Below are 17,874 nucleotides of genomic sequence, written 5' to 3'. Positions count from 1 at the left end.
TACCGTTAGATAAATGCTAACTATTCACATGGACTTCTATTTTTTATTTTGTCAAGTATTATGCAGCTTCTTGGGGCATTCCCACCTCCTAGTGGCCCGGCATCTCCATGTAGTCTGGTGAATGAGACCACGCTGATCACTTACTCTCGACTGCCTACTGTCAGCAAGTACAGTTTCCGTTACTTTGTGCTCGATAACAGCGTCATACTGGCCATGCTGGAGCAGCCGCTTGGGAATGAGCAGAGTAAGCCATTTTTGGAGTGTCATTTCATTGTGATAGTCTATTCCGGGCTCTCGCATATAGCTTGCGCTCTACGTAGTCACAGACTGCAAACATCTCCAAGCTTGGCAGAATTATTAATGCTGAGCTTCTATTTAGGCAACCCAAGTCCGTCCATCACTGTACTAATCCGAGGCATGTCCGGTCGCCATGCATGGGCCATGCAACTCTGCCACTTACCGCGAACAGCAAGAGCCAATCAGAGAGTGAGTATGTGCAAACCGCATTCAGACATTTTAGCAATTTCTAAGCAGCCAAGATGGATTTTGGTTTTATTTCTGATGCGTTCAGGAGGCCGGGGGGAGATGGTTCTCAAAAGTAGATTTAATTTCTCTGATAAGAGATATCACAATGTTTTTTTGTTTTTTTTTTATTTCCTGTGCTTTTCATTTATGCAGCTTATTGAATTGACATTGACCGCTCAAGGGCAGAATTAGTTGATCTTTACACGATCTTTGTGATTGCCGGTTTTACCCCTATGGTATAAAAGGTCCCAGTAAATGACAATGTCATAAGCTCTACCCTCTGTTTACAGATGTTCATCCCTGAAACCAGGCCAGAACCTAAGAATGATGTTGGCATCAAGTACAGTGTAAAGCATCGGCCATTTCCTGAAGAGGTGGATAAGATCCCTTTTGTTAAGGCAGATCTTAGTATTCCCGACCTGCATGAAATTGTTACTGAAGAGGTAAAGCTGCTTTTTTTTTTTTTTTTTTAAATTCGAAGATGTTTTCTGTTTAACAAGTTTAGAGGCTACTTACCGTATGCCTCATACAAATGCCTGTACTATGACTCTGGGTTGTATCAACCTGCCTTAGGGATTAGGTTTATTTTTTCCAATTCCTTCGGAAATCTAATGGAAAAATATGGTGCATGTAATAAAGAATTGTTCTGTAGCAGAATAACCATGCAGTAAGGTGCATACTTACACCCCCCTACTATAAGGCTACATCCATGTCTCTTCATGATATATGGTTAAAATTTAAATTTTGCCATTTGATTTTTTAATTACTGTATATACTCGAGTATGTGCTGACCCGAGTATAAGCCGACCCCCCCCTAACCCCCCCCCCCCCCCCCTAATTTTGCCACAAAAAACTGGGAAAACTTAATGACTCGAGTATAATCCTAGGGTGGAAAATGCAGCAGATACTGGTGAATTTCAAAAATAAAAATAGATACCAATAAAAGTAAAATTGAGACATCAGTAGTTTGTGTTTTTGAATATCCATATTGAATCAGGAGCCCCATGTAATCCATACAGTTCATGATGGGCCCCATAAGATGCCCCATACAAAATACGCCCCATATAATGCTGCACATGGCCCCATACAGATATTTGCCCCATATAATGCTGCACATGGCCCCATAAGGTGCTCCATACAGATAATTGCCCCACATAATGCTGCACATGGCCCCATACAGATAATTGCCCCATATAATGCTGCACATGGCCACATACAGATATTTGCCCCATATAATGCTGCACATGGCCCCATAAGATGCTTCATACAGATATTAACCCCATATAATGCTGCACATGGCCCCATACAGATATTTGCCCCATATAATGCTGCACATGGCCCCATAAGATGCTCCATACAGATAATTGCCCCACATAATGCTGCACATGGCCCCATACAGATATTTGCCCTATATAATGCTGCACATGGCCCCATACAGATATTTGCCCTGTATAATGCTGCACATGGCCCCATACAGATATTTGCCCCATATAACGCTGCACGATGCTCCATACAGATATTTGCCCCGTATGCTGTTGCTGTGATTAAAAAAATTAAAAATGACATACTCACCTCTCAGGCCCCCTTCACTTGCTATATTCACCTGCTCCCCGTTCCAGCGTCGACCGCAGCTGTGTCTTCCCCATCCTCTGCACTGACTGTTCAGGCAGAGGGCGACGCACACTAATCGCGTCATCGCGCCCTCTGACCTGAGCATCAGTGCAGAGGATGGGGAAGACGCAGTGGCGCCGACGGTGGAACGGGGAGCAGGTGAATATCGCACACTGCCCCCCGTCATACTCACCTGCTCCTGGCGCTGTCCCTTCACGTCTGTTCCACGGCGCAGGCAGCTTCTTCCTGTATTGAGCGGTCACATGGTACCGCTCATTACAGTAATGAATATGCGGCTTCACCCCTATGGGAGTGGGGTCCATATTCATTGCTGTAATGAGTGGTACCATGTGACCGCTCACTACAGGAAGGATGACACCACGCCAGGAGCAGGTGAGTATTATTACACAGCTGCTGCTCCCCCTCCACTGCCGACCCCTGGGAATGACTCGAGTATAAGCTGAGGGGGGCAATTTCAGCCTAAAAAGGGGCTGAAATTCTCGGCTTATACTCGAGTATATACGGTATATTGTTTGCGCCTCCATGTCTAGGTTAATGGCCACCTCTGCAGTCTATTAGAGGAGACTGGGCTCATTGGCATGGAGCACAGTGCTTACAAGCTCTTTTCTATAGAGTTTCTTTCATTCAAAATTATTTTTATTAGGGGATTTTTACAATATTGGGGACAATGAGTTAGGAAAGTAATGAAGGGAAAGGAAGGAATCCATGCAAAGGAAGGGGGTTAGGGAGGAAGAGGAGAAAAGGGAAATGAAGATCATATTAACATAGTTGCACCACAACAATATAACAAGTGCAAAAACAACATAAAATAAAGTATAGATTAAAAATATTCTGGCAAATTAATAAGACGTCAAATAAAGAGGCTTTTCTCTATCGCCTCATTGGGGGACACAGGAAACCATGGGTGTATGCTGCTGCCACTAGGAGGCTGACACTATGCAAATAAAAAAAGTTAGCTCCTCCTCTGCAGTGTACACCCCACCGACAGGAAGTAGGATATTCAGTTTAGCTTAGTGTCAGTAGGAGGTGGACACGGGTCTTTCATTAGACCCTTATCTACCTCAATGTGCGTCGTTCCCTTTCAGGTTTTCCGGAAGGGATACAGGGTGAGCAGTCACACCTGTAGTCCCACAATACGGACTATGAGTACGGCGTGTACTGCCACCCCGTATCCTCATATGTCTGCCAGCAGGACCCCAGCCCTAACACAGAAGCGTGTTTAGGAGATCCTAACCGGTCCTAGCTCCGTCTCCCACCCGCTCGCCCACCAGAGCCTGTCGGCTGGAGGAGACGAGTACGTCCACCAACGGCCTTCATCTGGACGTCCGACTCATTCCCTGGTTTATCAGGTACCTCTCTTTCCAGGGTTCTTCTGATCAGCCGACGTGGGATGAAGGAGGTGAGTATTTTAGCCCCCCTTTCCATGTTTGAGGTCACAGGGCCACTGCTTGTGCTGAGGTTCTCTGTGCGGGGGGGGGGGGGGGGGGAAGACTACGCAGACTGTTAGGCCCCAGCTTCTTCTATCCAGCCTGCGCTCCAGGTGCTTAGTCACCTTGCTGGTCCGGCTCAGTCTCTGACCAGAGAAGCATTTTCCTAGGGGCATCGCTTCCCAGGCGGGGGTTAACTGATACGCCAGCGCGGTAGTCTTTGCTGGCATCCGCGCTGCACTTTATATGATCTGCGGCCACCGGTTTCTAATTTAGGCCCCGGCTTCTTTTTGGGCCTAGTCCGGCGACGCGACTCCGCCCCCTTCTTCCTTCCTTCGGGCGGGCTTTTCTCCCGCCCGTCTTGCTTGGCGAGCTCCGCCCACCGGCGCCATCTTTGTCCTCCCGGACCACTCGTTTAGCCCCGCCCACTCCTCCCAACATGGAGAGCGGCTCTCCTGCTGCGCTTGGCTCCTTCTTAGTCTCTCAGGGGCCTGGGGGGGGGGGGTTTGCAGCCGGCTCAGCCCGCACGCAATACAGGAACGCTGGGCTGAGTCTCCTCTTAGTCAGGCGAGGGTCTTTTCCAGCATGTTGGCTCCGCCCCTCTTCCGGCCTTGGAGAGCGCGCTCTTTGCTACCTCACACTGTGTGTCCCTGCATCTCCAGAAGGTCGCCATCTTCGGCATGGGATTCGGAGCTGATTCTTCGGCAGGACCTGCTCTAGTACCTGATGCCTGTTGCAGCTACAGCCTGGGAGCAGACCACAGGACTCTACACTTGCTGTGAGTAGCACTGCTCAGCAGTTTGGCACTCCTCTCTGCATCCCTCCTGTTCCCCTAGCCTTCTGGCATTCTTTATAGGTATGCTCAGTCTAATCTGATAGGGGAGCGTTCTTGCCCTTTTTCTGATGCAAGCCGGTCACTAATCATTGGCGTAGTAGCACTCTAGAGCCGCGCAATCATTGGCGTAGTAGCACTCTAGAGCCGCGCAATCACTGGCGTAGTAGCACTTTAGAGCCATACAGTCACTGGCATAGTAGTACTCTAGAGCCGTGCCATCTCAGGTGTAATAAGTGCTCTAGAGCCGTGCAGTTTCCAGCAGGGGTATGGCAGTATGCCCTATGCTGCCGTCATCTGTGCCACTGTCCGCCCCTCACCTTCCACAGGGAGACGAACCATTATAACACCTGCCATAGGGCGTTCTCTTCGCAGGTTTCAGTTGCACATCTTTCCTTGGAGTTTTCCTTTTTGTCACACTGCTGTTGTGATTTCTGCTATTGCAGACCTGTGCCTTGATTTTCAGCAGTGCGAGCCTTGGCTATTTCTCTACACACAGGGTTGCTAGAGCCCTGGCATATCAAACGTTTCCATATCTCCTGCTCTCAGGCACTCGCCCTCCATCTCCCTGCAGCCTCCTCCGGATGCAACCATTACACTGCTCTAAGCAGAGAGAGGAGCTGCTCCTACCCACCTCACGCTGCAGGGTTCGGACCTAACTTCCAGCTGGTTAAGAGTCCGTATATCCTAGCAATGTCTGCTGTGGCTCAGTGGATAAAGAATCTGACCACATATCGCAGGCGCAAAGGTTTGAACTCAGGTGCACAACAGAGAGTAGAGTTTAGTCCCCCTGTTGACAAGCCTACTGTCCTACCTTCAGGAGAACGAGCATGGAAGGACATACTTGAAGACACACTCCGTGCTGCGGCTTACTACACGGAAGCTGTTATTCTGCCTAATGCCGTCAGGTATCATGACCTAGACCGCAACACAGAATCAACTCTCTCCTATACCCTTCTCCAGGGTTCTCTCCATGCTGATTAGTCACAGGATACCGAGAGCCGATCGCTGCAGTACTCTATCCGCCATCCAGGTTTTCACACGCACCACCTTCCAGGTACAGTACGGTATTTGACACTGTTGTATCTTCAGCGGATCAAACGTGTCTTGGATTGACCACTGCAGTGGTACTGGCATTCTGTACTGTATTCAGGTAAGTCAGATGCACTCTCCTATTCCTACCGTATGATTGCAGCAGTACTCTGTCCGCTATCCAAGCTTTCGAGGTCATCTTCCAGGCACATTTAGTCAATACCTGCCGTCTTTCCAGTGGTTTAAATGTGCCCGAGATGGATAGCTACATGGGTCCTGATCTTTTGCCCCAGAGGCAGGTGAGTCAGAAACTCCCTCTATCACGCTCTTAAGGATCCTTTGCAGCATCTGCCTAGGCTCTACCCAGGCCAGACTAGGCCTCTAGTCTCCACCCAGAGAGATGTGCTCGGTATTCATCACTTCTGGCTGGCTGCCGCAGCGGTTACAATCCGCTTTCAGGTGAGTCAGGAGCAATTTTTACCGTGTGTTTCATGGTCAATAACAGCTATACAGAAGATCTACCACGTACCACAGGGTGGATCATAGTGCCATGGGGGACCTCAGTTGCAGCATAAGTGGCCAGTCCACATAGGTAGGTCGGACACGCCGGCGTCAGGTACCAACTGGTAGCATTTTTTCTTCACGCACTGGGCCTTAGTTGCGTGTTGCACTCTGAGGGCTTTTTCCTATCCGTCTGGTTATTCGGGCCTACCACTAACTCTAGGTCTTTCTGCACTATCCAGTGCATTACTCCTATCATATATTATTACAGTGTTATATGTTCTGGCTGTCTCTTTCGGAGTCAGAGCCCATCTAATACCTTGACTTATGATATTCACTGCACTATTCTAGAGGTCCTTGAACAACCTCAATATAGAGCTTCCTATTTATGTGTCAGTATTTACCTCTTCTTTCTTACAGACACTGGATTAAACCTCGATCATCTCCGGACTTTTATTTCCGACCGTGGCAGGAACAGGTTCTTCCACCTCGGATAGGAATTGGATCCTACTCTGTGCAAGCATCGTCCAGTGTAGAAGGCTGCACAGGCCTGGATCCAATGATGGGGTTTTGGTGATAATACGTTCCTTCCTTCAGCAGGATTCGTATCTTTTTCACTGTTTTCCTCGTTTGTGTGGTGTCTTATACTTAGGTAAGTAGATCCACACACTACAATCCTCTCCCCGTTCCAGAGGGTCTGGGACGGGTAGGGTCACTCAAGTCGTCATAGGTAAGGATCTTCCCCTTGGCAGACAAGTCTTTTCTGGGGCCTGTGTACCCCTTCCTAGGGCCAACTTTCCATGGAAATTGAAATACTCCAGGTTTTCCATGGAATCCTTGACTGTCCATATCCGATTGTGCCTATCATCGCCCATCTTGTCGACATTTTCCATAGTCCCTGTTAACCATCTTCATCCCTGTACGCTTAAGTTTAGCTTCCTGATGGATCGGAGTCCGCGGAGTCGTCTGGTAGTCTCCGTTCTTTCTACTTAGACGGGCAAGAGATGGTCTCTTCAAACGGTTCTCCCTTTCTGAGCCGTTCTGTTGATGTAGCAGAGTCTACATTGCTGGGTTGAGATCCAGGGTTTCACCCGAGGCCCCCTTCAGTACGTTCGCAGCGTTTGCTCTCTAGCAGGTCTCCAGTACCCTACTCTCAAGTCCCTTCTTGTCATTTCAAATTAATGGTCTTTTCTGGGTTTTATTTTGGAATCCTTAACCCAGCCGTTCCAAAGAGGGAAATGTTTCGGTTTCCTATATTTCCTCTCTCCTGACCTTACTGCGAACTGGACCTCTTCTCTGTCTCTGGACCCTCCGGTTTCCATATTTTCCACCGATAGTCCTCCTCTCCCAGAGAGAGGATCCCTCTAGGATAGCAACGATACTAAAGTCAACCATTGAAGTGTCCGCCATGTGTGCAAAACTGTAAAGCGCTGCGGAATATGTTAGCGCTATATAAAAATAAAGATTATTATTATTATTACATTGTGCCCTGCCTTTGTTTCCACCTGGACAGCAAAGTTTACAGATGCATGGGCTAAGCTGCTCCATCAGGGCACTCTTCAAGGAGTCCAATCAGAGGAAATCGCTGTCCTTGCGGACTAATTTACTCATGCAGGGAAGTACATGGAATCCACCCCCGCGGATGCCGCTGCAGGTGCTGCTTGGACATCCAGCAATGTCGTGCCAATCCGAAGGTCCATTTTGCTTATGGCGTGACAGGACTTACCCTCTGGGAGGTCCCTCACCGCTTGTCTTCCGAGGTTTTCCGTCAGTTTGGCTCCAACTTGAACCAATTATTAAGAAGGTCATCGGAGGGACGAGTTCCCTTCTTCCTCAAACTAAACCTCGTTGTTCTCCTGGGACCGCATGTGCTTTCCTTTATTTTATGAAAGCCTTTATCCTGGTCCTCCTTTTCTTCAAGTCTTTGGACAATCCTGCATTTTTGCGAGGGGCAAGTCCTTTTTCGTTTTATACCTTCTTTTCAGGCTCTCAACCACTTCCAGAGTCTGTCAGCAGTTTTGTACATTCTGTGGATCACCGGTTCAGTGCTCTGCCTTTACCTTGCCGAGGTTCTCCATAGCTCTGTCTATCATTCTTGATTCCCTTCCTTTCGTCCTGCTTGGACTCATCCTTCGTAGCATTCGCTCATCATGCTACCGGGTCAGGGCGAGGTGCATCTATCCAGCTAAGGCCGCCCCTCCCCCTTTTCAGTATATGGGCTCGGCGTAGAGAGGCCCTCCGGCCTTCAAACCAACGTATGCCCGCAAAATCCAGTCAGCAATGTTTAGATATCCGGGTCAGAGCACAGCTCCTCCTTCCAGGTTTAAGGCGTACTCTACCTGGGCAGTGGGCGCCTCCCGGCGGTGCACATATAGGGCCTCTGCCTTGCACCTCTACAGACCGATGATCGGTCCTCCACATGTTCGCGAGACTTCCATGCCTAGCTTAGGCGTATGCCGGCTTAGGTAGGAAGACCTTGCAGGTGATGGTGGTCAGTTCCTCTGACCCAGATTGGAGTTGAATGCTGTTTCCCGCCCCAGGGACTGCTTTGGGACGTCCCATGGTTTCCTGTGTCCCCCAATGAGGCGATAGAGAAAACAGGATTTTTGGTTGCTTACCGTAAAATCTGTTTCTCGGAGCCTTCATTGGGGGACACAGCACCCTCCCAAGTTGAACAGCTCTGTTTATTGTGTTATACTGTTAACGTTTGAGTTATTTGAACACTCTTTGAGTGTTTGAAACTGTTAATCTGTAGAGCGCTGCGGAATTTGTCAGCCCTATATGAATAAAGTTTATTATATTCTTTCTCTTTACACGTTGCTTCTCCTACTGCTTTCTCACTAACTGAATATCCTACTTCCTGTCGGTGGGGTGTACACTGCAGAGGAGGAGCTAACTTTTTTTATTTGCATAGTGGCAGCCTCCTAGTGGCAGCAGCATACACCCATGGTTTCCTGTGTCCCCCAATGAAGGCTCCGAGAAACAGATTTTACGGTAAGCAACCAAAAATCCTGTTTTCTTGCTTGGACAAAAAATTACGTTCAGAGAACCATTTTGAATTATATTTAGGTAGAGAGCTACTCCTTAAAGCTAAGGACATTTCAAAGGAGCACAGTGCTTCCAAGCTCTTTTCTATAGAGTTTCTAAGACGCTACTCTGAAGCTGGCTGGAACGGACCAGCTTCATTGCTCCTGCGCACCTCCAGCACTGCAGGGACAAATCTGCCCCTGATCTGCAGCATGGAAGAGCGTACAGTTCAGGCCTGCGGCCTAACGATGCCACTGGTCAGAGCTCAAGCAGGAGCGCACCTCCACCGAGAAGCCGGAGGCTGGAGAGTGGTGCGATCTGGCTCAACAAGATTAAAAAAAAAAACTTTCACAGAATTGGCAGAGCTTTTGATTTTCTACTTTTGTGCTGATGGGAAAACATTCAGTTAAATAAAATTAATCAATAATTTACATTCTGATTTTTTTTTTTTCCAAGTTGGAGCTGAGGCACGAGAAGCTGAAACTTGGAATGGCCAAACAGATTACATATGAGACTGGGCTGGATCATATGAAGGAAGAGGAATTTAAGAAGAAAAGTTACCCTGATTCTGTAACGGAGTGTAAGCCTCCCCCTCCAGCACAGGAGTTCCAGACCGCTCGCCTGCTCCTGTCACATTTTGGGTTCCTCTCCCTTGAAGCACTGAAAGTGAGAAAAATTCCTGATATTGAAATGAGGAGATCTCTCTAATTTAGTCTTCCCATTCAGACCTGTCTAGGTCATTCTGAATACATTGTAATCTTTGTTCTTCTCCAGGAGACAGTAAATAGCCGTCTACCTCCTCACCTTATTGCACTTGATTCGCACATCACTGGTTTCTTTGATGATATTGGATACTTGGATCTGCTTCCTTGTCGTCCCTTTGATACAGTTTTCATTTTCTACATGAAGGCTGGCCAAAAAACAAGTCAGGAGGTAAGAGAATACAGGTTTTTCTCCCAAGCAGTCCTATAGGACAATAGTCAGGTGCTTACAGCTATGAAGGATTTTTTGTCTTTTTAACCATTGGTGACTTATTTTGTAGATCTTGAAGAATGTAGAATCTTCTAGTAATGTTCAGCCCCACTTCTTGGAGTTTCTGCTTTCCCTGGGCTGGCCTGTTGATGTTGGGACTCATCCAGGTTGGACAGGACACGTGTCCACAAGCTGGTCGATTAATTGCATAGGAGAAAATGACCAAGGTCTTGGTATGTTTGTAATCACTTAATGAAATTAGATTAATTGTATTGATACTCCAACTGTCCATGAATTTCCTCTATCCACTGAAGTCAGTAACCCTTTATAAGGTGCATATTCATAAGTGCTCATTATGTCTACTTATCCAGTTTGGATATTGTCAAATCACACTTAAAGGGGTTGGCCACTACTTTTTTTTTTGTTGATCGATAATCTGATTGGGTCATGTGTTCCAACAGCATCCGAGAACTTCTGGCTACTGCCACCAATGGTAGCATCTGATCTTGATAAGTGCCACTCAGCCACCTGAGGACAGGTCATCAATGCAAAAGTAGTGACCATTGACATCATTATTTTCTTACCACTGTAGATATACTGTGTTTTAGGTACAGTAAAAATAATCTTGTAACAAGCATTGAGTGCACATGATACACCTAAAATTAGATGGACATAATGCCTTTATCCCACAACCAGTTATATCGGCTTGTTCCCACAGCCCCAAGCAGCGGCAAACAATCGACCATTGCTTGACTCTACTGACCCTTCATAGAGAAGATTGAGTTCTTGAGTTAGTCAGCTGAGGAATCAGTATGGCATAGATCACCATGCAGGGACAACCCAACGTCTTCAAACCTTGGCTTGTATGCCCTCTAGAGAATGAAGGATAATTTTTGGGTTATTTGTTGTTCTGACAAGAAACAATGCTGTGTCTGGAACCAATGTAAAGATCCCACTGAAAAGTGTATTCCTCATCTGAATAAGGCACAATTTCCACTTTTCTTTCTCTAGAGGAAACTGCGATAGCTGAGGATACTGGAGGTAGCATATTTAATGGGGAGAAGAAGGTCCTTTATTATGCCGATGCCCTGACTGAAATCGCCTTTGTTGTACCATCAGCGGTGGAGTCTCAGAGTAAGTTCTGCTCGGTTGTGTTGGGTAATGATTCCCGAGATGGTCTTTCCCACAACTTTTCTCATTGACTTAACTATTCGTATTTAACATTTTTACCATTTCTCTTTGTCTAACAGCAGACACTTCAGAAAGTAATATATCTGATCAAGAAGGGGACTCCAACATGGATCTTCTGCCAGGAATATTAAAGCAACCATTGACATTGGAACTGTTTCCGAACCATACAGAAAGTTTGAATTCTACACAAAGGGTGAGATCTTATTTCAGATCAATATCAGAGAGTGTCAAAATGTCATCTGTCAAAGTGAAAATTTGTGGTTAGTCAAAAATAAGAGTTTATGGCATAATCCATTGAATTGGGCCTATAATTTTCCACTATGGCAAGCATACTGTTTTTGGGGGTTTGTATTTTTTTGTCATGTTGCTAGTAAGATGGTTTCTACAAACAATCCCTTTGCCTGGGTGATTGGCCAGAATGCAGTTAATCTAAATCTTTTCTATGGACTGCTTTACAGTGACATCTAATTTGTGCAAGACTACAATGTTAAGGGACACTCCAAAAGTACCGTATTTTCTGCTGTATAAGACGACTGGGCGTATAAGACGACCCCCAACTTTTCCATATAAAATATGGAATTTGGGATATGCCCGCTGTATAAGACGGGGGTCATCTTATACGACCAGCCATCTTATATGGCGTGTGCGGTGCGTATGGCTCCCAGGATCTGGAGGAGAGGAGACTCTCCTTCAGGCCCCTGGGATCCATGTTCATGTAAAAAATAAAGAATAAAAATAAAAAATATGGATATACTCACCCTCCGACGGTGCCTGGCTCTCAGCGTTGCAAGCGGCTGCCTCCGTTCCTAGGGATGCATTGAGCGAAGGACCTGCGATGACGTCGCGGTCATGCAACCGGTCACGCGACTGCGACGTCATCACAGGTCCTACGCTCAATGCATTCTTAGGAACGGAGGCTGCCGCTTGCAATGCTGAGAGCCAGGTGCCATCGGAGGGTGAGTATATCCATATTTTTTATTTTTATTCTTTATTTTTTTACATGAATATGGATCCCAGGGCCTGAAGGAGAGTCCCCTCTCCTCCAGACCCTGGGAACCATCCAGGATCGCTCCCTGCACACTCCGTACCCGGCGTATAAGACGACCCCCGACTTTTGAGACGATTTTCAGGGGTTAAAAAGTCATCTTATACGCCGGAAAATACGGTAATAAGTCTATAGGCAGTCCTCTAGATAATGTAATGATCTGAGCTAGATGGTTGTTGCTAGCTTGGGCTGGAGAAAGAACTAGGGAACACAGTGAATCACTTGGGTTTTGTTTTTTCACAGAACTTTTATTAATAGTATTAGGTGATGTAGATTTAGGAAACGGATTTATAAACTGTTGGATTATTATTTTTTTTATTCTCCAGCTCAGTCCCACATCTAGGACAAAGAAGGCTCCACCCGGGCGAACTCTTCCCCCTCTAGGGCCAGAGACGAAGGTGGCAGTTGTGTGGCTGGAGCAGTATGATGACTTGGGTATAGTTTTTTTTTTGTTTGTTTTTTTTATTAGAAGTAACTTATTCCTCTCTGCACCTTTTTTTACCAGTTTTGCTCATTGCTTTATATCTTAGCTGAGTGTTATCTTTGCTTTTTGAGTTGCCCTTCTTGCATTCGTTAAGTATTGTCTATTTACATTAGTTGGTTTTCCTCCCACCTTCACTGGGATATTACTCCACTTGCTTTCATATCGTAAATGCCTCTGTCACCGCGACAGAAAATATCAGATATTTCCAAGTCACAAAAATGGTGTCCTATGTGCCTTCCAGAAAACTTCCCGTTGTCAGACCTAACGGCAGAGACCAGCACTGGTATAGAGACTACTACGAACAGCAACACTTCCATCAGGTATCCCGTTCACCTGGCGCCCGCTTTCTGTCCTGTGACTGAATTATTCGGAATGTCTTATGTATGTATTCATCCTTCCTTAGGAACAGCACCCCCGAGAAGGAGGTTCCTGTAATATTCATTCACCCCCTACACACAGGCTTGTTCCGTGTCAAAGTACATGGGTCTTCTGGAAAATTCAATATGGTCATCCCTTTGGTGGATGGAATGGTGGTGAGCAGGAGAGCACTCGGTAAGTGCAAAGTCTGAGGTTTTATCTAAATTCACACCAAAGGAGATATGGTGAAGTAGAACTAAATTTGGAATTAAAGGGGTATTCCCATCTCCAAGATCCTATCCCAGTATGTAGTAGGTGTAATATTAATAAAATGCCTCCAATTAGAAATTCAATATGGTTCTCCTGATTCGCTGGGTCCATTCCTCATGTGCAGGCATTGCAATAGCTTAGGTTTCCATAGTCACGACCACTCATACAGTAGACAGCTTAGTGGTTGTAACCATGGATACATAAGCTACTGTAATGCCCAAAATGAGGTAAGTGACATGGCAAATCGGAAGAACTACACTACATTTCTAATTGGAGGTATTTTGCTAATGTTATGATTACATCTACTACATTTTGAGATAGGATCTTGGAGATGGGAAGACTTTTAAACCCTTCATAGATATAATTTTTTTTTTAACTCATAATTTCTTTGATCTCCTATTTAAAGGATATGGACACTTTTTTTTTTTTTTTTTTTCTCCAATCACTTTTGCAAATCGTGTTCATTAAAAACTTCTTAATGTTTTGTGTTCACAGCTGCTAAGCAGAGCTGTGTGTCTCCAAGGTAACCGACAAACAAATTGTAGTATTCATATGGAGTTGTACTCTCCTGCATTTGTACCCCACATATTGCTGTCCTACCTTAATGTTGAGAGAAAAGGGGAGCGATGGGAGCACGAGTGAAGATTTAAACTGTTTGTAAACTGTCACCATGGAGACACATGCGTCTGCATAGGAGCTGGACACGAAAGAGTTTTGATGAAGGCCATTTGCACAGTTAATTCTTTTTTTAATGCAATGTTTTAATATTTCCGACCCCTTAAATTAATCATAATTTCTAGCCACTGATAAGGCATTCTTGCTTCTTTTCTTTTTTCTTTTTTTTTGTTTCTCCATCTTTTTAGGCTTTTTAGTAAGACAAACAGTGATCAACATCTGCAGGAGAAAAAGATTGGAAAGTGACTCCTACAATACACCTCACGTGCGACGAAAGCAGAAAATCACAGAAATAGTCAACAAGTACAGAAACAGACAGCTGGAGCCCGAGTTCTACACCTCTCTCTTCCATGAAGTTGGCCTGCAGAGCTGCACTCCTTAAACCAAAATTCACCCACTTTGTGGGGCCCAGGGGCCAACGACTGTGTTTAGAAGGGCCAATGTGGCAGGGTCTGGAAACCAAAAAATAAGAGCTGATGCACTGAATGTGTACGTGAGGAGGGTCCATGGCATGAGGGATTTCCATAGGATTATATTCAAGGGCGATGCAGGCAAATGATTGTCATTGGCCGCCTGTAGTAGATTTCTTTTATTAAATGGATCCTCAATGCAAGAAACATGCCAACATGTCAGAAATCTGGCTCCGGCGTGAGCTGAAGAACGTGTTAGAGGAGGCTGTGGCCAGGCGGGCGAAGGGTTTAGCCATATACATGTCTACATCCCACTAACAGGGCCACCATCTTGCGTAAAATGACATGCGGGCTAGTAAGATGGCTTGTTGAGGTTAGGAGCGAGCCTCATTATGTATGCAAACGTTAATCCTCCAGTTTGGTTTGTTTTATGTTACTCCACCAAAAGCATTGAGGTGTGCTCGGACGCTGGCACCCAAATAAGTCTCCTCTAGTCCAAAATAGCAAATGTGTTCGCACTTGTTGACCCATTTCATTCCCTTGTAAAACCATTGAAATATGTGGGCATAAATGACCATTGCATTTAGGTTTTCATCATTTTAACCATTTGCTCGGATTGCTAGGCTGCGCCTACAGAAGATGGCCATATCAAATATGGCCTTATCTACAGACACAAGTTTCCGTATTTGTATGGTTTTATATTTTGGCTTCCCATTTATAGAATTTATAATTCCAATTATTAAATTTTTCTTTTTGCTAGGGAGAGCAATATCCTCTGTAATCAAGCCTTGGTATCAGGATTTTATACTAAAACTATATTTGCTCACATGAAGGCATTTGTCCTCTGTGAAGACGTATTTCTGTGTTTAGTACAGACTGGTAATGACAATGGAAGCCGTGAAAATTGGAGCCCTAGGGGATCCAAAGTTATATTTGTGTAGTGGGTAAATGTTCACCCCTTAATGGCACTGAAACTAAATTAAAAACTAAACTGCGGGCTTATGTGTGTCTAAATATATCTTGGAGCTCAGTCGCAGAGCTGTTTTTGTGAAACAGAGCTCTGCATCCTTTGCATAAATATAGATTTAAAGGTGATGTGTCCAAATTTCATAATACAAACTATACATAAACCGGTCTCCCAGACTTGACACTGTTGTACTTTGAAATCAATGTCTGCATAATCCTATTAAAGGGACTCTGTCATTAGCTTTCTGCTATCTAATCTGAGAGCAGCATACTGTAGTGGCAGAGACCCTGATTCCAGCAATGTATCACTTACTAGGTTGCTTTTGATTAGTTTTCATGAAATCACTGTTTTATCAGCATCAGATTATCACAAAAGGACTACTGCTGCCAAGTAGTTCAATCACGCCCCCACCACTGATTGGCAGCTTTCTGTGTACACTGTGCATAAGCAGAAAGCTGCCAATCAGTGGTGAGGGTGTGGTTAGATAGCATTCAGAGAAGTGCTAGAATCTGCAACAGATAAAACTTTTTTATCAAAACTGCTGCGCCCAATAAAATAAGTGATACATCGTTGGAATCAGGGTCTCTCTTCCCACATTATGCTGCTCTCACATGGGCTAGCAAAAACCTGCTGATAGAATCCCTTTAAAAGTTTCCTTAATATTAACAAAAGTCCAGCTGTTTACATTTCAGCATTGAGACATTTGATTTTTAAAGAAAGTTTCTCAGATCTAACAGATGAACTTATAAATGTATATAGTTTGTGTAGTCTGGTGGAGCATATAGTTTGAGCTCCGTAATATGACTGTATTTGTAATCTTCCTGTAGGTGGCTGCAAAGGGGCTAAAAGCAATATAAAGATATATTAAGTTATCACAACAGATTTTTAAATTTTTTTTTTTGGTGGGAGCCGAGTTACAGTAAGTGATTTTGCTTGCATGAGAAACATTTTCAGCCCGTGGTATATCTACCGTCCACAGATCAGCAATGCCCAGCTCGATATTAATGAGAGAGAGAGAGAGAGAGAGAGACTGTTGATGGCAATAAGAATTGTGAGTATAGTTTGAGTGATCCTCCGTCCCACACCACTGCGTAATCTTCTATGCCATAAACTCCTCTCCACTGCCATCTGTAACGTGCGAGCTCCGTCACATGGTAACTAATCCCGACAGTTACCCAAATAACACTCACTTTACCGAAGACTCTGAAAAGTCCAAGTAGAATTTCTACTTTGCAAGTCGGAGGGGCTGGTTCCTCTCCGATAGTCTACGATTAGGGCATCTTTTAAGTGTAACATATATGTATTTCTGTTATATCTTTCAAATATTGTTTTTGATCTGTATTATCACTTGAAATATTGCCTTTGTGTGGGGTGTACTGTCATGGTATGACTTGTACAGATTCCTCTTCTTTGTCTGAACTCCACTGATCTAATGGTTAATCTGGCTTCCATGTAGCAGATTAGACAGCGCCCTGTTTGCACTCTGAAGCTCATATTTGTATTCACTATTATTATTTTTTTTAAATAAAATATAACTTTATTTGGGAACACATGTAGTTACTTGGTTGCATCTGCCGATGCAAAGTGTGTACACAGTTTTATGAAAGTTGTAAGTCATGGACACTGTGGATTTCTTCCCAGTTAGTTATTTTATTCTGTATATAGGGCGATGGCACCGAGCTGTAAATAGAAAGGTATGACTCTTGTTTAGCAGATTTCCTGTAACCTTTTTCCTGATGAGCCACGAAACATGATTTTTGTTCATGCCAGTCGCCTTTCTCTGAAAGGAATACACATCTGATATTGAATGTAACACATTTAGACAAATAAATTTTAAAGGCAATTATTATTATTTAAAGAAGTCCGTGTGTGTGTTTTATTTTATGCCGGAATATCTAGGCTAGCAATTGGCCATCTATGTTTTAGTGCATGAATCAGATGACCGGTTCTATTAAAAAACGCTTGGAACTCCTTGGACATGAGACAAAAAATATAACCCATCCTCATGACAGCACCACAAAAAGAGGAAGTATCCACCTTCAAGGACTGGAAACCTATTTAAAAGTCGGAGCTTCTCTAGCTTCAGTGGTTTCCTGTCCTTGGTGGGAGGCCTACAGTCCCTGTTGATGCCAGGGATATTCGGGACTTGCTTTACTCCCAGTTCAGGGGGTAGGTTCCGGAGGCTGGAGCAGTTGGGGAGTTCTCGGCAGAATACCCAGCTGAGACGATGGGGCTTGCTTGTATGCTGCTGGGCCCGTGTCCAGTGTGGCTTGGCTCAGGAGGATGTCTCCCTTTACTTTCCCGATGGTTGTGGTGATGCTTTTGGAGGCAACGCGTGCGTATGTGCAGAGGGGAGAAGATCGTGACCCAGAGTGCCTAATGTCACTTCCATTAGACCTGGCCTGATGGGCGTGGCGTCACAAAGGCAGCAGATTAAAAAAGGATTCAGATGGAGGCACCCCCGGTGCTGTAAGAGGTGCATAACGGAAGAAGAAAGCCAAGCCAGGGATCATGTTGAGGAAGCAGC

The 17,874-nt window shown here is 45.1% G+C and overlaps 1 protein-coding gene across 4 annotated transcripts in view; it reads left to right on the top strand.

Moving 5' to 3' along the window:
* Positions 1–17,208, top strand: part of RALGAPB (Ral GTPase activating protein non-catalytic subunit beta) — a 119,564-nt gene extending 102,356 nt beyond the window's left edge. For 2 of the 4 annotated variants that reach the window (XM_069751939.1, XM_069751937.1), the window contains 12 exons: positions 57–244; positions 380–486; positions 816–968; positions 9,433–9,642; positions 9,751–9,909; positions 10,019–10,181; positions 10,960–11,082; positions 11,199–11,332; positions 12,511–12,619; positions 12,910–12,988; positions 13,072–13,220; positions 14,159–17,208. In XM_069751939.1, coding sequence (XP_069608040.1) covers positions 57–244; positions 380–486; positions 816–968; positions 9,433–9,642; positions 9,751–9,909; positions 10,019–10,181; positions 10,960–11,082; positions 11,199–11,332; positions 12,511–12,619; positions 12,910–12,988; positions 13,072–13,220; positions 14,159–14,352 — 1,768 coding nt within the window. In that variant the 3' untranslated portion in view covers positions 14,353–17,208. The remainder of the gene's footprint in view (positions 1–56; positions 245–379; positions 487–815; positions 969–9,432; positions 9,643–9,750; positions 9,910–10,018; positions 10,182–10,959; positions 11,083–11,198; positions 11,333–12,510; positions 12,620–12,909; positions 12,989–13,071; positions 13,221–14,158) is intronic. The other 2 variants (XM_069751940.1, XM_069751938.1) reach the window with 1 other exon arrangement.
* Positions 17,209–17,874: the final 666 nt, after the last annotated feature.

This window comes from Ranitomeya imitator, chromosome 2 (assembly GCF_032444005.1).
Source record: "Ranitomeya imitator isolate aRanImi1 chromosome 2, aRanImi1.pri, whole genome shotgun sequence".
Taxonomy (NCBI): Eukaryota; Metazoa; Chordata; class Amphibia; order Anura; family Dendrobatidae; genus Ranitomeya; species Ranitomeya imitator.
The sequence above is the reverse complement of the archived record's forward strand: the minus strand, read 5'-3'. Positions and strand labels throughout refer to the sequence as shown.